The 27,023-nt window shown below is 46.1% G+C and overlaps 1 protein-coding gene and 1 pseudogene across 1 annotated transcript; both read left to right on the top strand.

Moving 5' to 3' along the window:
• The first annotated feature begins 4,676 nt into the window (after window positions 1-4,676).
• On the top strand, window positions 4,677-25,189 carry LOC138353600 (mucin-2-like). Its single transcript, XM_069306796.1, has 6 exons — window positions 4,677-4,914; window positions 16,805-16,916; window positions 18,096-18,126; window positions 19,526-19,677; window positions 20,289-20,357; window positions 24,076-25,189. Exons 1-6 carry the CDS (start codon window positions 4,677-4,679, stop codon window positions 25,187-25,189), a joined length of 1,716 nt encoding a protein of 571 aa, XP_069162897.1.
• Window positions 18,418-27,023, top strand: part of LOC138353543 (sodium-coupled monocarboxylate transporter 1-like) — a 176,358-nt pseudogene continuing 167,752 nt past the window's right edge.

Genomic DNA, 27,023 nt, shown 5'->3' with positions numbered 1-27,023 from the left:
TTTTTTGGAGCTTACAGTCCCCAAGAGGGCATTTGAAGGCATAGACGACGTTAGTCTCTTTTAAAGCATTCTGTTTTGTGTCTGGAGAGTTTCTCATGAGTAGGCTGGCCGTTTTTCTGGTTTTATAGTAAATCGTCAGTTGTATCCTCTGATTTTTGTCTGTAGGGATAACGTTTCTATTAACAATATCTTTCAGGACCCTTTCCTCCATTTTATGAGCTGTGGAAAAGAAGTTCCTGTAAAATAGTCTAATAGGGGGTATAGCTGTTGTGTTAGTTGTCTCTTCAGAGGTTGCATGGCGTTTCACTTTCCTTCTTATGATGTCTTCGACGAAACCATTGGAGAAGCCGTTGTTGACTAGGACCTGCCTTACCCTACAGAGTTCTTCGTCGACTTGCTTCCATTCTGAGCTGTGGCTGAGAGCACGGTCGACATATGCGTTAACAACACTCCTCTTGTACCTGTCTGGGCAGTCGCTGTTGGCATTTAGGCACATTCCTATGTTCGTTTCCTTAGTGTAGACTGCAGTGTGGAAACCTCCGCTCTTTTCCATGACTGTTACATCTAGAAAGGGCAGCTTCCCATCCTTTTCCATCTTGTAAGTGAAACGCACCACGGAACTCTGCTCAAATGCCTCCTTCAGCTCCTGCAGATGTCTGACATTAGGTACCTGTGTAAAAATGTCGTCAACATACCTGCAGTATATGGCAGGTTTCAAGTTCAAATCGACTAAGACTTTTTGCTCGATGGTACCCATGTAGAAGTTTGCAAACAGGACACCTAGGGGAGAACCCATGGCGACCCCATCTACTTGCTTATACATGTGCCCATCCGGGCTCAAGAAGGGTGCCTCTTTAGTACAAGCTTGGAGTAGTTTCCTCAGAATATTTTCTGGTATGTCAAGAGGAGTACAGGCTGGATCACGATACACTCTGTCGGCTATCATCCCGATTGTCTCGTCCACAGTTACGTTGGTAAACAGCAGTAAACATAATCAAAGATACCTTACAAGCAGAACTTATTGCAGAAGGAGGAAAGAGTCGAGGCAATTACAGAAGCACCATACTGTCCCCCGAACTCAAAGCGGCAGCTAAAAGCCTTCGTGAGAACAAGGAGATAGTTGTCAGGAGAGGTGACAAGTCGCCAATATGTCATTCTTAAAAAAGACGAATATCTGGCGAAAATGAACATCATACTCTCTGACCAAACTAAGTTCCAAAGGGTAACGAAGGACACTACAGCCGAATTAAAAGCAAAGGTCAACAAACTGATCGAAACTGTGAACGCCAAGAAATCCGGACTCCACCTGCCAAAGATCATTGGGGAATATAAACCTGGATGTGCGTATAGAAATGTCAAGACACACAAGCCTGGAAACCCACTTCGGTCAATCATTAGCCAGATACCCACACCCACGTACAGACTGGCGAAGCGACTCAATGGCCTGCTGACTCCTTATGTTCCTTGCGCCTTCAGCCTGAAGTCTCCAAAGGAATTTGTTGACTTACTGCGGGGCACACGGGCCACAGGGATAAGAGCCTCGTTGGACGTAGAATCGCTGTTTACCAACGTACCTGTGGACGAGACAATCAGGATGATAGCCGACAGAGTATCGTGATCCAGCCTGTACTCCTCTTGACATACCAGAAAATATTCTGAGGAAACTACTCCAAGCTTGTACTAAAGAGGCACCCTTCTTGAGCCCGGATGGGCACATGTATAAGCAAGTAGATGGGGTCGCCATGGGTTCTCCCCTAGGTGTCCTGTTTGCAAACTTCTACATGGGTACCATCGAGCAAAAAGTCTTAGTCGACTTGAACTTGAAACCGGCCATATACTGCAGGTATGTTGACGACATTTTTACATAGGTACCTGATGTCAGACATCTGCAGGAGCTGAAGGAGGCATTTGAGCAGAGTTCCGTGTTGCGTTTCACTTACGAGATGGAAAAGGATGGGAAGCTGCCCTTTCTAGATGTAACAGTCATGGAAAAGAGCGGAGGTTTCCACACTGCAGTCTACACTAAGGAAACGAACATAGGAATGTGCCTAAATGCCAACAGCGACTGCCCAGACAGGTACAAGAGGAGTGTTGTTAACGCATATGTCGACCGTGCTCTCAGCCACAGCTCAGAATGGAGGCAAGTCGACGAAGAACTCTGTAGGGTAAGGCAGGTCCAAGTCAACAACGGCTTCTCCAATGGTTTCGTCGAAGACATCATAAGAAGGAAAGTGAAACGCCATGCAACCTCTGAAGAGACAACTAACACAACAGCTATACCCCCTATTAGACTATTTTACAGGAACTTCTTTTCCACAGCTCATAAAATGGAGGAAAGGGTCCTGAAAGATATTGTTAATAGAAACGTTATCCCTACAGACAAAAATCAGAGGATACAACTGACGATTTACTATAAAACCAGAAAAACGGCCAGCCTACTCATGAGAAACTCTCCAGACACAAAACAGAATGCTTTAAAAGAGACTAACGTCGTCTATGCCTTCAAATGCCCTCTTGGGGACTGTAAGCTCCAAAAAACCCAGTATATAGGCAAGACAACAACATCTCTTTCTAGGCGTTTAACGATGCATAAGCAACAGGGCTCCATTAAGGAACATATAATCTCTTCCCACAACCAAACCATCGCCAGAGAAATCCTAGTAAACAACACAGAAATCATCGATAGATACAGCGATAGCAGGCGGCTTGACGTTTGCGAGGCACTACACATCAAGAAGTCAACACCAGCAATCAACAGCCAATTAATGCACAACTATATTCTACCCACCTCAAGACTCCGCTCCAATATAGAAGCATCAAGAAATATGGACCAATAGGCTTTCTACAAACACTTCTATTCAATACCCATTGTTTCGTGTTCTATCTTGTGTTGATGAAATTAATACCCTATTAATACCACCTCTTGTTCTGTCTTGTGTTGATGAAATTTATACCCTATTAATACCACCTCTTGTTCTGTCTTGTGTTGATGAAATTAATACCTATTAATGCCACCTCACCCCATCCACCTCACTCAAATGTAGATATAAAATCGGAGATGCGTAAGTTCTATTCAGTTGTGTATTTGTAAACTAAAGTCTTTGAAAATGTAATAAGTTTTACTAAACGCGCTCGTGTCGCGTCAGACTAGAAATAAAAATGAATTTTGGAGAATTGATTTTTGATTTACCTCCAACAGTGAAAAGAAATGTACGAAAGATTGAGAAAATTCGTGTTAGAATTATTAATCTTACTTTTTCGGTCGTATTTAATAATATATGTCTACAGGAAAGACTGCTACCAAAATATACTAATATATATATATATATATATATATATATATATATATATATATATATATATATTTTTTTTTTTTTTTTTTTTTTTTTTTTTCCCACAGCCTCAGAGAAGGGAACACAGAGCACTCAGGGAAAAACTTGACATTTAACTCTGAATACGAAAGAGTGTTCACTTCTCCTACCACCCCCTTTTTTTTATTTATTATGATGTACACTTTATTATGCAAGGTTATACAGTTACATATCTGATTTTATACAAAAAATAAACATTAAGAGGACACAAGAAAAAGTTCGCTTCCTAGAGGCTGTAGATTTCCTCGAACTCCTCCGACGCCGGGCAGGAACCGAGGATGCAGCGGGCATTTCCCCTCTGGATCGCGACACTGAGGCGCTGAAAGAGAAAACTTGCTGCTCTAGGGTCTCTTGTGGTGTCAATGAGCTTGGAACCAAGATCCTTAAGAAACCTTCTTGCACTCTCACCCCATGGGCCTAGGGTCTCAGACCCTATTGGAACGAAATTGTACCTTTGATCTAATTGCCTGTACTTGACTGACTTTTGTTTTTCTCTGTGTGTCGCTGCGGCTCCCGCCGTGCCGGCAGAGAGGGTGATGTATGTCGTTGCCAGGGTGGATACGCAAGTATAGTCCCATGCTAACTGCCTGCCACCCTTCCACGGACGCAGTGTGATTCCGTCTGGTCGGCCGGCAAAGCTAACAGAGTCACGGTTCAGTAGGTTGCGGGGCTCTCTCTCCGCTGGACACTGAGCAGAGGCAAGGCTTCTTTTAATGATGTCGTTGACTTCGTCGTGTCTAGTGTGCCAACCACCTGATTTTCCACAGTGCAGGCCATGCAATCCATATTCGTCAGCATCTGCCTCGCCGCAAATACACCTGTGAACATATATATATATATATATATATATATATATATATATATATATATATATATATATATATATATATATATATATATATATATATATATATATATATATATATATATATATATATATATATATATATATATATATAAAGACAAACAATATGAGACAGTTGCCAACATACCGCTTTGGATACAAATATTCGGCGATAATGTTCATGGTTTTAGCAGTAGTTCATTAGTCAGGTATTCTTTATTCATACAATAGTATATTTTAGTATTAAATACTAGGCAGGTAAAAAGACGAAATTACTACACACAACTTTACATAATTTAGTGTTTTTTGGGATGGTTCTATCGTCGTGTGAAATACTCAACTGGCAACTCTGCTTCTGTGCTTCAGTGGCATTGGTAAAGTGGCTGGTGGTCCCTGGATTTCTTCCTAACACAGAAGCATTTTTTATCACAAACAACCGCGTCATGGTTTCTAAGTAACCAATGTTGACTTCCTTCTGTCGCAAACAAAATGAGGAGTGTAAGAAGAATTATGTACGGGAGACTGATAATGATAACAGTGAAAGTGGCAAAAGTTGTGTTTCCACTGCTTCTAGTTCAAATTTTCAAACTGGATCCATGTGCAATTCAGAAAGTAATGGTGCTCTGAAGTCTAACTTGTATCCCTGTTCAGGTGTTTGGGCTGAAGAAATATGGAAGGAAAAAAGGAAAGCTATGCATGGTTAGACTTTAGAGATGATAAACTTGGGTGTAAAGTATGTGCAAACATAAGCAATGTAACACTTTTCACTTCTAAGGGTTTAAGACTATCAAATGAGTCACAGATGTTCCAGGTATCCTATTATGGAGCAGATCGAAGTATATGCTTGAAGTCTCAGAAAAAGAAATGTTGATCATAAACTATCGAAAGCTCACACTGCTGCTTTACGTGTTGAGAATGTAGCTAGTGGTTCAATTTTGCGTTCTGCATATTATTTAGCTCAGAATGACAGACCATACACTGATCCATTTGGCTTACTGGAACTACAAAAGCAAAATGGTGTTCACATTGGAATAGGACTGCTTTCCCGCACTAGTGCCACAGAGATAATTAATCACATAGGCATTATTATTATGCAAATTTGCCAACATATTAAGCAGATAAATGGCAAAATTGATGTTCTCATTGACGAATCAACAAGCTAAGCATTAAAACAACCTTTATAGTTTACTTGAAATGTGAAAGTGATAAGGAACATAATCCCCATTTGATGTTCTGAGATCTAGTTGAACTACCTGACCAAAAAGCCACAACTATTGCTAGGCATCTAAAGGGCTGTCTCAATTATCATGGGTTTGATGACTTATGGAAGTTCATGGGATTAATAATTTTCAAGCATTTATGACCAAATTGTACTCAGTTTGCAATAGATCACCTCTAAATCAAAAGGAACTATCTGAACTTAAACAACAGATTTGCAAAATAGGTGGTTGGCCAGAGGCCGTGTTCTGAGCACCAGGTGGGTGGCCAGAGGCCGTGTTCTGAGCACCAGGTCGGTGGCCAGAGGCTGTGTTCTGAGCACCAGGTTGGTGGCCAGAGGCTGTGTTCTGAACACCAGGTGGGTGGCCAGAGGCCGTGTTCTGAGCACCAGGTGGGTGGCCAGAGGTCGTGTTCTGAGCACCAGGTGGGTGGCCAGAGGTCGTGTTCTGAGCACCAGGTGGGTGGCCAGAGGTCGTGTTCTGAGCACCAGGTGGGTGGCCAGAGGTCGTGTTCTGAGCACCAGGTGGGTGGCCAGAGGCAGTGTTCTGAGCACCAGGTGGGTGGCCAGAGACAGTGTTCTGAGCACCAGGTGGGTGGCCAGAGGTCGTGTTCTGAGCACCAGGTGGGTGGCCATAGGCCGTGTTCTGAGCACCAGGTGGGTGGCCAGAGGCCGTGTTCTGAGCACCAGGTGGGTGGCCAGAGGCCGTGTTCTGAGCACCAGGTGGGTGGCCAGAGGCCGAGTTCTGAGCACCAGGTGGGTGGCCAGAGGCCGTGTTCTGAGCACCAGGTGGGTGGCCAGAGGCCGTGTTCTGAGCACCAGGTGGGTGGCCAGAGGCCGTGTTCTGAGCACCAGGTGGGTGGCTAGAGGTCGTGTTCTTAGCACCAGGTCGGTGGCCAGAGGCCGTGTTCTGAACACCAGGTGGGTGGCCAGAGGCTGTGTTCTGAGCACCAGGTGGGTGGCCAGAGGCCGTGTTCTGAACACCAGGTGGGTGGCCAGAGGCCGTGTTCTGACCACCAGGTGGGTGGCCAGAGGCCGTGTTCTGAGCACCAGGTGGGTGGCCAGAGGCCGTGTTCTGAGCACCAGGTGGGTGGCCAGAGGCCGTGTTCTGAGCACTAGGTGGGTGGCTAGAGGTCGTGTTCTTAGCACCAGGTCGGTGGCCAGAGGCCGTGTTCTGAACACCAGGTGGGTGGCCAGAGGCTGTGTTCTGAGCACCAGGTGGGTGGCCAGAGGCCGTGTTCTGAACACCAGGTGGGTGGCCAGAGGCCGTGTTCTGACCACCAGGTGGGTGGCTAGAGGCCGTGTTCTGAGCACCAGGTGGGTGGCCAGAGGCTGTGTTCTGAACACCAGGTGGGTGGCCAGAGGCTGTATTCTGAGCTCCAGGTTGGTGGCCAGAGGCCGTGTTCTGAGCACCAGGTGGGTGGCCAGAGGCCGTGTTCTGAACACCAGGTGGGTGGCCAGAGGCTGTGTTCTGAGCACCAGGTGGGTGGCCAGAGGCCGTGTTCTGAACACCAGGTGGGTGGCCAGAGGCCGTGTTCTGACCACCAGGTGGGTGGCCAGAGGCCGTGTTCTGAGCACCAGGTGGGTGGCCAGAGGCGGTGTTCTGAGCACCAGGTGGGTGGCCAGAGGCCGTGTTCTGAGCACCAGGTGGGTGGCTAGAGGTCGTGTTCTTAGCACCAGGTCGGTGGCCAGAGGCCGTGTTCTGAACACCAGGTGGGTGGCCAGAGGCTGTGTTCTGAGCACCAGGTGGGTGGCCAGAGGCCGTGTTCTGAACACCAGGTGGGTGGCCAGAGGCCGTGTTCTGACCACCAGGTGGGTGGCTAGAGGCCGTGTTCTGAGCACCAGGTGGGTGGCCAGAGGCTGTGTTCTGAACACCAGGTGGGTGGCCAGAGGCTGTATTCTGAGCACCAGGTGGGTGGCCAGAGGCCGTGTTCTGAGCACCAGGTGGGTGCCCAGAGGTCGTGTTCTGAGCACCAGGTCGGTGGCCAGAGGCTGTGTTCTGAACACCAGGTGGGTGGCCAGAGGCTGTGTTCTGAGCACCAGGTGGGTGGCCAGAGGCCGTGTTCTGAGCACCAGGTGGGTGGCCAGAGGCCGTGTTCTGAGTACCAGGTGGGTGGCCAGAGGTCGTGTTCTGAGCACCAGGTCGGTGGCCAGAGGCTGTGTTCTGAACACCAGGTGGGTGGCCAGAGGCCGTGTTCTGAGTACCAGGTGGGTGGCCAGAGGTCGTGTTCTGAGCACCAGGTCGGTGGCCAGAGGCTGTGTTCTGAACACCAGGTGGGTGGCCAGAGGCCGTGTTCTGAGCACCAGGTGGGTGGCCAGAGGTCGTGTTCTGAGCACCAGGTCGGTGGCCAGAGGCCGTGTTCTGAACACCAGGTGGGTGGCCAGAGGCTGTGTTCTGAGCACCAGGTGGGTGGCCAGAGGCCGTGTTCTGACCACCAGGTGGTTGGCCAGAGGCCGTGTTCTGAGCACCAGGTGGGTGGCCAGAGGCCGTGTTCTGAGCACCAGGTCGGTGGCCAGAGGCCGTGTTCTGAACACCAGTTGGGTGGCCAGAGGCCGTGTTCTGAGCACCAGGTGGGTGGCCAGAGGTTGTGTTCTGAGCACCAGGTGGGTGGCCAGAGGCCGTGTTCTGAGCACCAGGTGGGTGGCCAGAGGCCGTGTTCTGAGCACCTGGTGGGTGGCCAGAGGCTGTGTTCTGAGCACCAGGTCGGTGGCCAGAGGCTGTGTTCTGAGCACCAGGTGGGTGGCCAGGGGCCGTGTTCTGAACACCAGGTGGGTGGCCAGAGGCCGTGTCCTGACCACCAGGTGGGTGGCCAGAGGCCGTGTTCTGAGCACCAGGTGGGTGGACAGAGGCCGTGTTCTGAGCACCAGGTGGGTGGCCAGAGACTGTGTTCTGAACACCAGGTGGGTGGCCAGAGGCCGTGTTCTGAACACCAGGTGGGTGGCCAGAGGCCGTGTTCTGAACACCAGGTGGGTGGCCAGAGGCCGTGTTCTGAACACCAGGTGGGTGGCCAGAGGCCGTGTTCTGACCACCAGGTGGGTGGCCAGAGGCCATGTTCTGAGCACCAGGTGGGTGGCCAGAGGCCGTGTTCTGAACACCAGGTGGGTGGCCAGAGGCCGTGTTCTGACCACCAGGTGGGTGGCCAGAGGCCGTGTTCTGAGCACCAGGTGGGTGGCCAGAGGCTGTGTTCTGAACACCAGGTGGGTGGCCAGAGGCCGTGTTCTGAACACCAGGTGGGTGGCCAGAGGACGTGTTCTGAACACCAGGTGGGTGCCCAGAGGCCGTGTTCTGAGCACAAGGTGGGTGGCCAGAGGCCGTGTTCTGAGCACCAGGTTGGTGGCCAGAGGCTGTGTTCTGAGCACCAGGTGGGTGGCCAGAGGCCGTGTTCTGAGCACCAGGTGGGTGGCCAGAGGCCGTGTTCTGAGCACCAGGTGGGTGGCCAGAGGCCGTGTTCTGAGCACCAGGTGGGTGGCCAGAGGCCATGTTCTGAGCACCAGGTGGGTGGCCAGAGGCCGTGTTCTGAGCACCAGGTGGGTGGCCAGAGGCCGTGTTCTGAGCACCAGGTGGGTGGCCAGAGGCCGTGTTCTGAGCACTGTTACGTACCCCTATAAGATACGTAAGTAAATAAATTAATATGTACATTTTTAATTGTGTGTAAATTACAAGCATGTATATTGATATACTTATATGTTCTATGCAAACGTACATTCATGTTACAGTGTTGGCGTTAGGCCCAACGTATCGTGGGAATGATTGTTTTATTTCTTTGTGTGCTCAGTTTTCCCACGGGAACTAATGATTTATATGTGATCATATGTGGGTAACAGAGGTGAATAATAATTGAGTGAACTGTATCTGGCAAATTGTCGTGGGACCGTCCGTTGCTGGGTGTGCATGCCATTATTCCCCTCTGTATGCATATTTTAATTACTATGTAAAGAAATAATTACCTTATTTTTGTATATCAATATGTATTAATTATTCATTAAGTTAGTTTAAGATTACTCTTGTCACAATGTATTGCTCCATTGTTGAAATAATAAATATTGTAACTTTGGCAAATTGTTCGCGGGGCAAGGCAATGTGTTTTGACTCCCGCGTTATTATTATTCAGTAGCTGATCCGGAACCAGAGAGTTAGCATCTTGTGGAGTTAAGTTATACATTTTTGTTCTGTCATAGCCATACATATAATAATATTAATTTAATGTCTGGAAGATACAGTGATATTTTTAATGTGATATATTGTGACCAAATAATCATCTGTTTGCTATTGAGATTTATTTAATATATATCTATATAAGATTTTGTATCTATTCTTCAGCCCTAAGGAAGATTTTATTTATGTGCTCATTACTTATCAAGGGGTTATACTGGTGATTCGCTATTGAGAACAGCAGTTGTCTCGTATCCCTAGACGTAATTAAAGCTTGGCTGCTGTAGGGTCATGAGCCGTAACGTACGATAAGTAACAAAGAGTTATGGGGGCCTGTGCCGGGAAATATTGTTCCCACTTAAACTTAACTATGCTAATCTAACCTTGCCTTCCTAGGTACCATTGTGTCAAGTGTCTGTGTGTTTCTTAAGAACTATTCCATGTGCCAAGCAAGCTTTCCTGTGTGTCAAGTAACAACGTTTCACGATTTTGAGGTAAGTCATCCTATATATTTTATTTGTGCAGTGAGGCCAAGCGAATTTTCAATGTGGTGACAATTTTACAGTGAAGTGTAGTGCAGTGCCATTGTTTTAATTATTGTTGTGAATCAAGTGCCAAGTGTTAGTAACGATGGAGGAGAAAGTTGCAGCGTTGGTGGCTCACCCAGACTTTGAAGGGATTCAGAACCTTAAAAAGACTGAGTTAATACAAATGGCAAATCAGTTGGATTTGACCTCCAACAATAGAATGGTTAAAGCCCAAATATTGAAAGTCATTGTGACGCATTTTGTTGAGAATGGGGAGTTAGATGAAGAAATTCTAGAGGAGTTAAGAGAGGAGTCGAGTGATCAGATGACGTTAAAGCGTCTTGAGTTAGAAGCGCAAATAGCCAATGCTAAGCTTGAAGCTCAAAAAGAACAGAAAATATTAGAGGCTGAAGCTCGTCAAAGAGAGATTGAAGCTCAACAGCAACAGCAAATATTAGAGGCTGAAGCTCAGCAAAGGGAGCTTGAGACTAGGCGTTTAGAAATTGCGGTACAGTTGCAAATAGAAGCCACAAAAAAGCAACAATTAGAGATTCAACAACAAATGGCTGACACTAACTTCAGGCTTGAATCACAGCGTATGGCAGCTGGGCATGGAAATACTAGTAATGTTTCAATAAATAGTGATAATAATCCCATCAGGATGAATAAGTATATAGAGTTACCCAAGTTCAATGAGGAGGATCCTGAGGTTTTCTTTGCACATTTTTATAAAATTGCCATCAGTATGAACTGGCCAAGGGATCAGTGGGTAGCCATTATGCAGTCTCAATTTAAGGGGCGTAGTCAGGAGGTTTTTACATCCCTACCTGACGCTCATAGTTTTGATTATGAATTTGTAAAGAAAAGCATCCTAAATGCGTACCAGTTAAATCCAGAGGCACACAGGCAAAAGTTCAGAAACCTAAGGAGGATAAGGGATCAGACAATAGCAGATTTTACTCGTCAGAAGACGAAATTTTGCAACAGATGGTTAAAGTCACTTTCAGTCACTGATTTTGATGCTCTAAAGAATCTTCTTATAATGGAAGAAGTATTGTCATGTCTCCCAGACCAGTTGTCTACTTTTATGGCAGAACAAAAGAATGTAACAGACATTTATGAGCTGTCAAAGCTCGCGGATGAGCATGAGTTGTTGACTAAGGCCCCGTTTACGGCCACTTCACCTAAGTCTAGTCGTAGAGTAAATTATAATGCTCACCGAACTCCTTATCAGTATAAGTCTCCTCCTGGTGCGACAGTTACTCCCGTGAACTCTTCTCTTACTAACCCTAAGATGGTTACTCAATTGCCGGGATCATCTAAGCCTAGTAATACTAATTCTAAACCGGCAGTTGGTTCTACCAGTGTGTCCACTGTCAAGCATTGTACCCATTGTAAGAGAAGGGGACATGTGATTTCTTCATGTTTTAGTTTGCATCCTGAACTACGGCCAACTGGTCTTATTATGAGTAAAGGATTGCAACCTATTAATTCTTCATGTATTACAGTCAGTCCCAATTGGATGGCTGAATTTAAACCCTATATTTCCACAGGTACCTTATTATGTAATAATGGTAGACATAAGACTGTTCAATTACTCCGTGATACTGGAGCTTCACAGTCTCTTATTACCCAGAATGTACTTGCTGATGTTGACACCCGAGATCTGGGTGAAGTTGTGCTTCTCCAAGGTATTGCCGGTAGTGTGCAACCGGTGTCCTTATTGCAAGTTAACCTTGATTCTAACTATACTTCAGGATGGTGTAATGTTGGTGTAAGTAAACAACTGCCCATTCCTGGGGTAGACATTATTCTAGGTAATGATTTTGGCAACCAAATGGTTGTAGGGCCCAAGTGTCCCATCATGTTAACTAAACCCCATAATGTATTAGCTCAACCAGAAGCAGATGATGATATTATTTACCCTGCTTGTGTTGTAACTAGATCAATGGGACAAACAGGTGAGAGTAATCCTGTCTTCACTGAGGTTGCTGTTCCCAAGACCAGGACCCCTTCAGTAAAGGAGTGGGAGGTGGATCTTGAGGATTCCTTTATGACTCGACTGGATGATGAGAGTGAGGCCGTAGTAGAAGCCCCGCCGAACCTAAATCACAAGGAAAGTGAAGGTGAGGAGGCTGAACTATCTGTACCTTGCCCGCTTGTCTCCAGTGCGCCAGTTGTCGAGAGTGAGGCCGAAGTAGCTATGACTCCATTTTATTCTGATCAATCGGGAAAAGAGATCAAGCTACTAGGTTCTTGCCCGCTCGCTGCTGAGTCTGAGTCATTGCCCTTAAGTGTTGTACAGACTACTGATCCTAGTTTAATTAAGTGTATTTCTGAGGTTCCTGATAATGTTGATGCATTGGAGGAAGGGACGGGTTTCTTCTTCAAGGATCGACTTCTGATGAGAAGGTGGAGACCCAAGGGAACTCCCTCTTCAGATGATTGTGAGATTAGAACCCAACTCGTTGTCCCCAATGATTATCGTAGGCAGGTCCTGCAGGCTGCACATGATGACCCCATGGGAGGTCATCAAGGTATCACGAATATGTACCATAAGATAAGCAAATATTTTTTCTGGCCAAAGTTAAAGAAAGACGTGGTCAGATATTGTCATAACTGTGTACCCTGTCAAATTGTTGGTAAACCAAATCAATCTGTACCTAGAGCACCATTGCAACCTATTGTAGTTCCTGATGAACCATTTACTCATGTTGTAATTGATTGTGTAGGTCCTTTACCTAAGACTAAGTCGGGTAACATGTTTTTGTTCACTCTCATGTGTATGACTACTAGATTTCCTGAAGCTTATGCTCTACGGAATACCAAGGCTCATAATCTCATCAAGTGTCTTGAAAGATTCTTTTCGTTGTTTGGAATGCCTAGAGTTATTCAGAGTGACAATGGGGGAAATTTTGTTTCTAAAGTTTTCAGAACTTTTTGCGAATCACGAGGGATTCGGCACAAATTATCCAGTCCATATCATCCACAAAGCCAAGGTGGGCTTGAACGTTTCCACCAGACTTTGAAACAAATGCTGAGGACAACCGGAGAAACTCATCCACGTAATTGGGATGAGAATCTCCCCTTTGTGTTGTTTGCTGCTAGAGAAGGGCTACAAGAGTCATTGGGCTGTTCACCTTTTGAACTAGTGTTTGGTCACCAAGTAAGAGGTCCTCTTAAAATGCTACAAGAAAAGTTGTTGGGAGATGTCTCTGTTCATCAGAGTGGATTGTACTTGAGTGAGGTCAAGGCCAAGTTGTGTCGGGCTCGTGAGTTGGCGAAAGAACATCTGGGAAGGACTCAACAAGCCATGAAAGTAAGATATGACAAGAAGTTCAAAGCTAAGCTCAGGTCGTTTGCTGTCGGAGATTTGGTGTTGGTGTTGAAACCTCGTATGGGGACTTCCATGTCCCATAAGTTCGCCGGACCCTACCAAGTGGTAGAAAAGGTGGGAGACCTAACTTATAAACTAATTAGCCCTAATCTTTCAGAACCCCAAATGACTGTGCACATTAACAGATTAAAAGCTTATGTTGGACCTGGTGTAGTAGCTTGTTTTAGTCGGGAAGAGTTACCACCTGAGGATAATTGTAGTGAGGGACACGATGTTAATATTCCACTTCTCAGTTCCAGTTCCAATGGCAGGGAGATGCTATGTCATTTACAGGAGGAACAACGTGATGAGTTCCAGGTTCTGCTGGACAACCATACATCTCTGTTTGGGGAGGTTCCTACCCAGACCCACCTCATCACACACGACATTCAGCTCCTGGACAGCACCCCCATTCGACAACATCCGTACCGAGTGAATCCCGAAAAGAGGAAAATTATACAAGCAGAAGTGGAATATCTGCTCCAGCATGATTTCATTCGGCCAAGTCAAAGTACTTGGAGCTCTCCGTGTTTGCTAGTGCCAAAACCAGATGGAACCTGGAGATTGTGCGTGGATTATAGGAAACTGAACAAGAGCACTACCGTGGACGTTTTTCCTTTACCCTTGTTGGAGGAATGTATTGAGTCCATAGGACATGCCGAATATGTAAGTAAGCTTGATTTGTCAAAAGGGTACTACCAAATCCCATTAACAGAGTATGCTAGGGAGGTTACTGCTTTTGTTACACCTGATGGTGTGTATGAATTTAATGTCATGCCATTCGGTTTGAGAAATGCACCTGCTACTTTTCAAAGACTCATGAATTTCTTACTCAAGGATGTGCCAGATTGTAGGGCCTACCTTGATGACATTGTTTTGTACAGTAAGAACTGGGCAGATCATCTCTTAGGCCTTAAGAACTTGTTTACAGTGTTGAAAAACGCAAAGTTAACCATAAATATGAATAAGTGTAGTTGGGCAAGAGGTACGATAACTTATCTTGGACACGAGGTAGGACAAGGTAAGATTATCCCCTTACAAGATAAGATTCAAGCCATTGTGGACTACCCAGTGTTAACCAATAAGAAAGGAGTCCAACGGTTTATTGGTATGTGTGCATACTATAGTCGTTATTGTAGAAATTTTTCAACAGTAGCTGCTCCTTTGACAAATTTGTTACGCAAGCAAGTAAAGTTTCAGTGGACACAAGATTGTCAGAATGCTTTTCAGAACCTAAAGGGCATATTGTCCACCTCACCTATTCTTGCTAGTCCCCAATTTGATAAACCGTTTATATTACACATTGATGCGTCAGATGTTGGAATAGGTGCTGTGCTTATTCAAGTTGGTTTAGACAAGATTGAGCATCCTGTGTATTATTACTCTAGAAAATTTAATGCAGCTCAGAGGAATTATTCCGTGGTAGAAAAGGAGGCGTTGGGTCTTATATTGTCAATTAAGAAGTTTGAGATTTACTTATCAGGAAACAAAGTGTTAGTATTTACAGACCACAACCCCCTTATCTTTATAAATATGATGAAAGTCAAGAACCAACGAATTCTGCGCTGGTCATTGTTTTTGCAGGAATTTAATGTAGAAATCAAACATATTCCAGGCAGGCAAAATGTTATTGCTGATGCTTTGTCAAGAAGTTTTGATGTACCATAAATGAAATGTTTCTTTTCACTTAACATTTTTACTTCGGAAAAAATGCCATTGATCTTCAATCCATTGCATTTTTTTTCTTGGAGGTGGAAGTGTTACGTACCCCTATAAGATACGTAAGTAAATAAATTAATATGTACATTTATAATTGTGTGTAAATTACAAGCATGTATATTGATATACTTATATGTTCTATGCAAACGTACATTCATGTTACAGTGTTGGCGTTAGGCCCAACGTATCGTGGGAATGATTGTTTTATTTCTTTGTGTGCTCAGTTTTCCCACGGGAACTAATGATTTATATGTGATCATATGTGGGTAACAGAGGTGAATAATAATTGAGTGAACTGTATCTGGCAAATTGTCGTGGGACCGTCCGTTGCTGGGTGTGCATGCCATTATTCCCCTCTGTATGCATATTTTAATTACTATGTAAAGAAATAATTACCTTATTTTTGTATATCAATATGTATTAATTATTCATTAAGTTAGTTTAAGATTACTCTTGTCACAATGTATTGCTCCATTGTTGAAATAATAAATATTGTAACTTTGGCAAATTGTTCGCGGGGCAAGGCAATGTGTTTTGACTCCCGCGTTATTATTATTCAGTAGCTGATCCGGAACCAGAGAGTTAGCATCTTGTGGAGTTAAGTTATACATTTTTGTTCTGTCATAGCCATACATATAATAATATTAATTTAATGTCTGGAAGATACAGTGATATTTTTAATGTGATATATTGTGACCAAATAATCATCTGTTTGCTATTGAGATTTATTTAATATATATCTATATAAGATTTTGTATCTATTCTTCAGTCCTAAGGAAGATTTTATTTATGTGCTCATTACTTATCAAGGGGTTATACTGGTGATTCGCTATTGAGAACAGCAGTTGTCTCGTATCCCTAGACGTAATTAAAGCTTGGCTGCTGTAGGGTCACGAGCCGTAACGTACGATAGGTAACAAGCACCAGGTCGGTGGCCAGAGGCTGTGTTCTGAACACTAGGTGGGTGGCCAGAGGCCGTGTTCTGAACACCAGGTGGGTGGCCAGAGGCTGTGTTCTGAGCACCAGGTGGGTGGCCAGAGGCCGTGTTCTGAGCACCAGGTGGGTGGCCAGAGGCCGTGTTCTGAGCACCAGGTGGGTGGCCAGAGGCCGTGTTCTGAACACCAGGTGGGTGGCCAGAGGCCGTGTTCTGAGCACCAGGTGGGTGGCAAGAGGCTGTGTTTTGAACACCAGGTGGGTGGCCAGAGGCCATGTTCTGAACACCAGGTGGGTGGCCATAGGCCGTGTTCTGAGCACCAGGTGGGTGGCCAGAGGCCGTGTTCTGAACACCAGGTGGGTGGCCAGAGACCGTGTTCTGAGCACCAGGTGGGTGGACAGAGGCTGTGTTCTGAACACCAGGTGGGTGGCCAGAGGCTGTGTTCTGAACACCACGTGGGTGGCCAGAGGCTGTGTTCTGAGCACCAGGTGGGTGGCCAGAGGTCGTGTTCTGAGCACCAGGTGGGTGGCTAGAGGTCGTGTTCTGAACACCAGGTGGGTGGCCAGAGGCCGTGTTCTGAGCACCAGGTGGGTGGCCAGCTCGTTTCGAACAGTTTCAGCAGTGTGGACAAATTATGAATCACTTTGGTTTCATTTTGAAAAAGCAGTGAAAGATGAAACAAGATTTGGAAGTGTAAGAAAAACTTATGAAGGTCTGTTAAAGAAGCTAACTACAGAACAGTTTCTATTGGATTTAGCTCTAATATATGACACGCTGTATACTTTGGTTTACTGTCAGAGTGTTTACAGAAACGCTCCACTTCGATTATGTATGTAGACAAACTGATTTAACGGAGCATAAGGACATTGCATAGACTAAAAGAGAAACCTGGCACTAGAACTTTAGAAGCTCAAAAGGCCATTGAAAAGGGAAAGTTTGGAGGAATTATCATAACAAGCAACACAAAAATTGTCTCCATTAATTATCAACAGTTTCTTACTAGTCTTGTGAAAAATTTTCAGCACCGTAAGTTCACGATAACATCCATGAAAGGCTCTTAAACTTCTGAACCTCAAAGTATGTATAAATCACTGCTAATTGAAATGTGTGTCCTTGAAAAAGACTATTGGCCTGATGAAATACCACCTAATTACGGAGAAGCTGAAATATTATCTCTCTATAAGAGGTTGAATCTTTCTTTTTACTCTGCACTAAATGCCTTTAGAGACTATGTGGAGGATCATGGACGCCGCATCCCTCAAGATTTACATCCATTACTGAGCTGTTTACAAGTTATTCCCATTAGTAATGCTGAGTGTGAGAGAGGATTCAGTCACATGAACCTGATAATAACAACACGCTCAAGAACTCTTGTAAATCGTGTATCAGCACGATTTAAACATGTTGTAGTATCAGCACGATGTTAAACTACATGGACCTTCTCTCGTTCAGTGGACTCCTGAGTCATATGCCGTGTGATGGCTGGGGTACCACAGACCTGCAGATGACACCAGGACAAGAGTACCCTCACACCCACAAAACATCTCACACCTGATCCATTGTGGAAACTATTGTGAAACTTCTCACTGGTTGTATTTTGTGTTTGTTTTTTGTTTCTAAGTGTTTTAACTTGTTAAAATGATAAATACATGATTGATGTTTTAGCTTTATTTGTTTGATAATTATATTTTATGATAATTAGTGAGTGCAAACACGAAATACTTAATCGTGTAGCATATACAGAAACGGAATATGAAATGACAGGTTTTTGTCAGGCCCATCAAGGCTCCGGCACCTATAAAATTGGCACTTCATCCCTTGGTAACATCTAGGAGTCTGCTGATTTTATTGGATGATCTATAGATGTGTGGCTCTTGTTGCATGATTGTATGATGACATGAAATTACTAGTGTAGTTTTCACTTTGCCTTTGATAATCTGGTTATCTCGGCACAGGAAAGAGGAGGACGAGAGCATAGTAGCAATCGTTAGTAATGTTGAAGGAGTAATGTTTACAGAAGAGCTTGAATCAAATAATTTTGACTGTAGGAGAATGTTGTGTTCGTAGAATTCACCATATTCCTGTAGGCGAATGCTTCGTATTAGCTACTGGAACTTCAGAACTGAAGTGCAAGTGAAACCCTGTTTTCAATGATCGCTAATGTTCTCACTGCAACAAGTTGACGGTTGGGAGGGAGGGAGGGGGAGGGGAGGGGAGAGGGGGGGGGGGGGGTTGAGGCTTGTTGCTATACATAAACACTTCAGTGTCAGGGAGGCCGCCTGACTGTGAGGACGTTTGCACACCCTCCTGCTGAAACTCATCACTTACGGTGCATATAGTCCATTAAGAATATTTCCACAGAGTTTTCAGGTAACGTAGCATCCTTTAATAAATTTCTTAATATTGTTCAGAGTAAAGAGGTTTACGTACAATAGAGTACCTTCAGAAAAGTGTACAGTAGAGTACCTTCAGAGCAGCCTGCTGGAAAATTACTGACAGCAAAAAGCTGAGGCACCATTATTTGAAGTATTTCCCTGAGGTTATGTAACTAATAGTAATGCCATGTAGTAACCTCATTAGTTATATGAACCTGAAGAAACATTTCTATTAATAATAACCTGAAGTAACATTTCTCTTAGCATTACCTAAGTAACGTTTCTCTTAGTATTTCCTATCATATACTTAGTAATGAACAGTTACCTTATTAGCAGTAGTAATATAAGATAACATTACTGATAGTAGAGACCTACATTGACCTCTCTTGTAAAAGAAACTTGCTAGTTACAGTACTAGCAGAGGAAACCTACAATATCATTACAAGCAGTGAAACATCAGTAATCTGATTACGCCCTAACTAACTCGGCCACGATATACAACCTGGGCTTCAACTGAATCCTCTAAGGGGCATGAGGCTTCCATTGAAGCCTAATCAGGATTTCATGCATCGCCCGCATGTACTCTGAATGTGGTCTAGCAGTTCTACATACAACGCTTCAATTCAGGACCACAAACAAATCACATTAACTAGTGCGCAGGTTCTAATCCTCATCATGACTTCAACTGATTTTCATATTGATTCATCATGCTAAGGTGATTTCCTTGAACATTACAATCAGTGTTACCAGGGAGGAAAAATAATACTTGTATTAATCTACAGTAACGTTATTAGAAGTAATAACTTACAGTAATATTACCGGTGGTATTAACCTACATTAATGCTACTTATATCATTGCCTTGCAATAACACAGCAAGTAGCATTAACCTGCAGAAATACCAAGAGTGGTTCTAACATCCCATACACATACTGAGAGTGTTAACATACATTAATATTATATGTAGAGTCAATTCAATAAAAGTACTAAGAAAATCCCCTGTGGTTGTAAGGCGACGCGATTCCGCGACCAAGGCATTGCCAAGCCGGGTACTCTATCACCCACAACAATTCGGAAGGCGTGTGGTGTGAGACGTGTGCCAGTAACCGACATTGGGGTTTCAAACAGGAAGTCCCTTGCACTCGGGGCTGCTATTTCTGTGAGGTGAGCAATGTTGTGTTGTATTGTTTTGTTGCAGCACCCAGACACTCTGCAGCAGTTTGGTTTACAATGAGGCAATCCCAGCTGGACTGCTTGTGGGCTTTTGACGATGGGGATTGAAGTGATAGGCCTGCACGAGAGGCCCACTCGGTGGCACAGTATACAAAATTGGAATCATGTACACCTGTCAGTTGACTTAAGTAGGCAGGGAGAATACCATTCACAAAGTTGTCGGATGCCGAGGAGGAAGAGGACATGAAGGTTGGAACAGCGATTTACGTTGCTGTTCGAACTCCGAGGCTCCTAAATCTTAGGGGAAGAGAGGCTTGTTTCCACTGTAGATAATCGAGAGAGAGAGGTTGAAGGCTTTTTCTAATATCGATTTCAGTAAGAGGTTATATTCACCAAGTTTTTGGCTACTGTAGGATGGTGAACACCTCAGAATGTATATTGACTTACTGTAAATGTATAGCTCTAGAAATAGCACTTTCTCTGTAACTAGCTAACATTGTAACTATAAGGTGTGAAGGATAGATGAAATTGTTCATGTAATAATCTAAGATGAGTCCTGATAAAGACCTTTTGTGCCCTCTGTAATGCTTTTTGCGCTACAGCTCACAGGATGGGTGTGGGGTGCACAATAAACTAGCTGCCTCCGGCTCCAACACTCAAACAATCAGAAAGTAGGTTAACCTAGAGAGGAACAGGTATCTGGTGATGAGGTAAAATGCGTCAGGTGCATCAATATCTTCAATCCTCCCATCCATCATCTTGAGGTTGCCGATTTTCTTATCAAGGACCTCATCGATAGCTTTCAACCCCAGAGATGAAGGAGGAGTGGCACTCCTCCAGCACACTCCTAGACGTGTGCTGCCTAAAGGTTTGGCTATATGGATATTTGGCAGAACTTCCTCTATTCTCTTATGATGCCCTGATTGGAACATATTATTTCGCACTCTGACAACTTCCACCACTGGCACCGCCTCCCTCCTGACAACTTACACCACCTGCCTCCTGACACCTTTCACCCATAACACCACCGGTCTCCTGACAACTTCCACCACTGACACTATCTGCCTCCTTACAACTTCTACCATTGACAACACCACTGCCTCTTCACAACTTCCCCCACTAACACTACCTACCTCCTTACAACTTTCACCATTGACACCACCTGCCTCTTTACAACTTCCACCATTGACAACACCACTGCCTCTTCACAACTTCCCCCCACTAACACTACCTACCTCCTTACAACTTCCACCATTGACACCACCTGCCTCCTGACAACTTCCACCATTGACACCACCTGCCTCCTGACAACTTCCACCATTGACACCACCTGCCTCCTGACAACTTCCACCATTGACACCACCTGCCTCCTGAAAACTTCATCATTGACACCAACTGCCTCCTGACAATTTCCAGCATTGACACCACCTGCCTCTTGACAACGTCCATTATTGACACCACCTGCCTCCAGACAACTTCCACCATTGACAACACCTGCCTCCTGACAACTTCCGCCACTGACACCACCTGCCTCCTGACAACGTCCACCAATGACACCACCTCCTTCCTGACAACTTCCCCCACTGACACCACCTGCCTCCAGACAATTTTCATCACTGACACCACCTGCCCCTTGATAACTTCCACCACAGACAACATATGCCTCCTGACAACTTCCATCATTGACAACACCTGCCTTCTGACAACTTCCCCCCACTGAATCTACCTGCCTCATGACAACATCCATCTTTAACTCCCCCTGACAACTTCCGCTATTGACACCATTTGACTTCTGACAATGTCCAAAAATGACACTACCTGCCTCCAGACAATTTTCACCATTGACACCACCTGCCTCCTGACAACTTGAACCACTGACAACACCTGCCTTTTGACAACTTCCACCACTGCTACTACCTGCCTCCTGACAAATTCCACCACTGACACCACCTGCCTCGTAACAACTTCCACCACTGCTACTACCTTCCTCTGACAATTTCCACCACTGACACCACCTTCCCCTGACAACTTCCACCATTGACACTACCTGCCTCCTGATAACTTCCACCACTGACACCATCTTCCTCTGACAACTTCCACCACTGACACTACAGGGCTCCTTACAACTTCCACCATTGACACCATCTGCCTCCTGACAACTTCCACCATTGACACCACCTGCCTCTTAACAACTTCCACAATTGACGCTACCTGCCTCCTGAAAACTTCATCATTGACATCACCTGCCTCCTGACAACTTTCACTATTTACACCACATGCCCCCTGAACCCTTACACCATTGACACTACGTGCCTCCTGACAACGTCCACCACTGACAACACCTGCCTCCTGACAACTTTCACCACTGATTCTACCTCCCCTCCTGACAACTTCCACCACTGACACCACCTGTCTCCTTACAACTTCCACCATTGACACCATCTGCCTCCTGACAACATCCACCATTGGCACCACCTGCTTCCTGACAACTTCCACCACTGACACTCCCTGCCTCCTGAAAGCTTCATCATTGACACCACCTGCCTCCTGACAACTTCCATTGACACCACCTGCTTCCCGACAACTTCCACCACTGACATCACTGGCCTCCTGACAACGTCCACCACTAACAACACTTGCCTCCGGTCAAATTTCATTACTGACACCACTTCCCACCTGACAACTTACACCACCTGCATCCTGACAACTTCCCCCACTGACTCCATCTGCCTCCTGACAACTTCCATCATTGACACCACCTGCCTCCTGACAACTTCCACCATTGACACCACCTGCCTCCTGACAACTTCCACCATTGACACCACCTGCCTCCTGACAACTTCCTCCATTGACACAACCTGCCTCCTTACATATTCCACCATTGACACCATCTGCCTCCTGACAACTTCCACCATTGACACCACCTGCCTCCTGACAACTTCCACAATTGACACCACTTGCCTCCTGACAACTTCCATTCTTGACACCACCTCCCTCCTGACATTTTCTCCCACTGACACCACCTGCCGCCTGACAACTTTCACCAGTGACACCACCACCTTCCTGACAACTTTTCCAACTGACACCACCTGCCACCTGACAAATTCAACCATTGACACCACCTGCCTCCTGACAACTTCCAATATTGACACCACTTGCCTTCTGACAACTTCCATCACGGACAATACCTGCCTCCTGACAACTTTCATTATTGACACCACCTTCTTCCTGACAACTTTCACCATTGACACCACCTGCCTCCAGACAATTTTCATCACTGACACCACCTGCCCCTTGACAACTTCCACCACAGACAACATATGCCTCCTGACAATTTCCATCATTGACAACACCTGCCTTCTGACAACATCCCCCCAACGACTCTACCTGCCTCATGACAACATCCATCATTAACTCCCCCTGCCTCCTGACAACTTCTACCATTGACACCACCTGCCTCCTGACAACTTCCATCATTGACAACACCTGCCTCCTGACAACTTTCACCATTGACATTACCTGCCTCCTGACAACTTCCATCATTGACAACACCTGCCTCCTGAAAACTTCCAACACTGACACCAATTGCCTCCTGACAACTTCCTCCACTGACACCACCTGCCTCCTGACAACTTCCCCAAATGATGCCACCTGCCTCCTGACAATTTCAACTGTTGACACCACCTGCCTCTTGACAACTTCCACCATTGACACCACCTGCCTCCTGACAACTTCCGCTATTGACACCATTTGCCTTCTAACTATGTCCAAAAATGACACTACCTGCCTCCAGACAATTTTCACCACTGACACCACCTGCCTCCTGACAACTTGAATCACTGACATCACCTGCCTCCTGACAATTTCCACCACTGACACCACCTTCCCCCTGACAACTACCACCATTGACACTACCTGCCTCCTGATAACTTCCACCACTGACACCATCTTCCTCTGACAACTTCCACCACTGACACTACAGGGCTCCTTACAATTTCCACCATTGACACCATCTGCCTCCTGACAACTTCCACCATTGACACCACCTGCCTCTTAACAACTTCCACAATTGACGCTACCTGCCTCCTGAAAACTTCATCATTGACATCACCTGCCTCCTGACAGCTTTCACTACTGACACCACCTGCCCCCTGAACCCTTACACCATTGACACTACGTGCCTCCTGACAACGTCCACCACTGACAACACCTGCCTCCTGACAACTTTCACCACTGATTCTACCTTCCCTCTTACAACTTCCACCACTGACACCACCTGTCTCCTTACAACTTCCACCATTGACACCATCTGCCTCCTGACAACATCCACCATTGGCACCACCTGCTTCCTGAGAACTTCCACCACTGACACCCCCTGCCTCCTGAAAGCTTCATCATTGACACCACCTGCCTCCTGACAACTTCCATTGACACCACCTGCTTCCCGACAACTTCTACCACTGACATCACTGGCCTCCTAACAACGTCCACCACTAACAACACTTGCCTCCGGTCAAATTTCATTACTGACACCACTTCCCACCTGACAACTTACACCACCTGCATCCTGACAACTTCCCCCACTGACTCCATCTGCCTCCTGACAACTTCCACCATTGACACCACCTGCCTCCTGACAACTTCCACCATTGACACCACCTGCCTCCTGACAAATTCCACCATTGACACCACCTGCCTCCTGACAACTTCCTCCATTGACACCATCTGCCTCCTTACATCTTCCACCACTGACACCACCTGCCTCCTGACAACTTCCACCATTGACACCACCTGCCTCCTGACAACTTCCTCCATTGACACCACCTGCCTCCTTACATCTTCCACCATTGACACTACCTACCTCCTGACAACTTCCACCATTGACACTATTTGCCTCCTGACAACTTTCACCATTGACACCACCTGCCTCCTTACATCTTCCACCATTGGCACTACCTACCTTCTGACAACTTCCACCATTGACACTATTTGCCTCCTGACAACGTCCACAATTGACACCACTTGCCTCCTGACAACTTCCACCATTGACACCACCTCCCTCCTGACATTTTCTCCCACTGATACCACCTGCCGCCTGACAACTTTCACCAGTGACACCACCTCCTTCCTGACAACTTCTCCAACTGACACCACCTGCCGCCTGACAAATTCAACCATTGACACCACCTGCCTCCTGACAACTTCCATTATTGACACCACCTGCCTCCTGACAACTTCCACCATTGACACCCCCTGCCTCCTGACAACTTCCACCATTGACACCACCTGCCTCTTTAAAACGTCGACCATTGACACCACCTGCCGCCTGACAACTTCAACCATTGACACCACCTGCCACCTGACAACTTTCACCATTGACACTACCTGCCTCCTGACAACTTCCCCCACTGACACCATTTGCCTCTTTAAAACGTCGACCATTGACACCACCTGCCACCTGACAACTTCAACCATTGACACCACCTGCCACCTGACAACTTAAACCATTGACACCACCTGCCTCCTGACACCATCCACCACTGACATATCCTGCCTCCTGACAACTTACAATATTGACACCACCAGCGTTCTGACAACCTCCACCACTGACACCACCTTCTTCCTGACAACTTCCATCACGGACAACACCTGCCTTCTGACAACTTCCACTACTGACAGCACCTGCTTACTGACAACTTCCCCCACTGACACCACCTGCCTCCGGACAACGTCTACCATTGACAACACCTGCCTCCTGACAATATCCACCACTAACACCACCTGCATCCTAACAACTTCCACAATTGACACCACCACCTGCCTTGTGACAACTTCCACCATTGACACCGCCATCTGCCTCCTGACAACTTCCAGCATTGACTTCATCACCTGCCACCTGCCTCCTGACAACTTCTACCATTGACACCACCTGCCTCTTAACAACTTCCACAATTGACGCTACCTGCCTCCTGACAACTTCCACCATTGACTTCATCACCTGCTTCCTGACAACTTCCACCACTGACACCACCTGCCTTTCGAAAACTTCCACCATTGACACCACTTTCCTCCTGACACCATCCACCACTGACATTTCATGCCTCCTGACAACTTTACCATTGACACCACCTGCCTCCTGACAACTTCACTGATACCACCTGCCTCTTGATAACTTCACCACTGACACCACCTGCCTCCTGACACCTTCCACTATTGACTCCACCTGCTTCCTAACAGCTTCTACCATTGACACCACCTACCTCCTGAGAACTTCCACTATTGGCACCACCTGCCTCGGGACATTTTCCACCACTGACACCACCTGCCTCCTGATATCTTCCAGTACTAACTTCACCTGGCCTCTGACAACTTTTACCTCTGAAACCACCTGCCTACTGACAACTTCCACCATTGAAACCACCGGCCTCCTGACAACTTCCACCACTTGACACCACCTGCCTACTGACAACTTCCACCATTGAAACCACCGGCCTCCTGACAACTTCCACCACTTGACACCACCTGCCTACTGACAACTTCCACCATTGAAACCACCAGCCTCCTGACAACTTCCACCACTTGACACCACCTTTCTCTGGAAACTTCCACCAGTGACTCCACCTGCGTACTGACAACTTCCACAATTGACACCACCTGCCTCCTGACAACTTACATAATTGACACCACCTGCCTACTGACAACTTTCACCATTGACACCACCTGCTTCCTAACAACTTCCACCACTAATACCACCTTCCTCTGTCAACATTCAGCATTTACACCACCTGCTTAATGATAACTTCTAGCATTGACACCACCTGCCTCCTGACAACTTTCACTACTGACAACACCTCCCGTCTGACACCTTCCAACACTGACACCAACTGCCTTCAAACAACCTCCACCACTGATACCATCGGCCTCCTGACAACTTCCACCACTGACACCACCTACCTCTTGAAAATTTCCACCATTGACACCACCTGCCTCCTGACACCTTTCACTACTGACACCACCTGCCCTCTGACAACTTTTACCTCTGAAACCACCTGCCTACTTTCAACTTCCATTATTGACACCACCAGCCCCCTGACAGCTACCAGCACTTGACACCACCTTCCTCTGGAAGCTTCCACTATTGACACCACCTGCCTAATGACAACTTCCACCATTGACACCACCTGCCTCCTGAAAACTTCCACCATTGACACCACCTGCCTCATGACAACTTCCACCACTGACACCACCTGCCTCCTGACAACTTCCACTTTTGACACCACCTGCCCCTTGACAACTTTTGCCTCTGAAACCACCTGCGTACTGACAACTTCCACCAT

Source organism: Procambarus clarkii, chromosome 58 (genome assembly GCF_040958095.1).
Source record: "Procambarus clarkii isolate CNS0578487 chromosome 58, FALCON_Pclarkii_2.0, whole genome shotgun sequence".
Lineage (NCBI taxonomy): Eukaryota > Metazoa > Arthropoda > Malacostraca > Decapoda > Cambaridae > Procambarus > Procambarus clarkii.
The sequence above is the reverse complement of the archived record's forward strand: the minus strand, read 5'-3'. Positions and strand labels throughout refer to the sequence as shown.

What these genes read in the sequence shown, in the direction of transcription:
- LOC138353600 (XM_069306796.1), top strand. Translation starts at nt 4,677, where the DNA reads ATGTTGACTTCCTTCTGTCGCAAACAAAATGAGGAGTGTAAGAAGAAT. An exon ending in GGGGCTGCTATTTCTGTGAG is followed by an intron (nt 19,678 to 20,288) that starts GTGAGCAATGTT and finishes TTTGCGCTACAG; the next exon opens with CTCACAGGATGGGTGTGGGG. An exon ending in AACACTCAAACAATCAGAAA is followed by an intron (nt 20,358 to 24,075) that starts GTAGGTTAACCT and finishes GCCTCCTGAAAG; the next exon opens with CTTCATCATTGACACCACCT.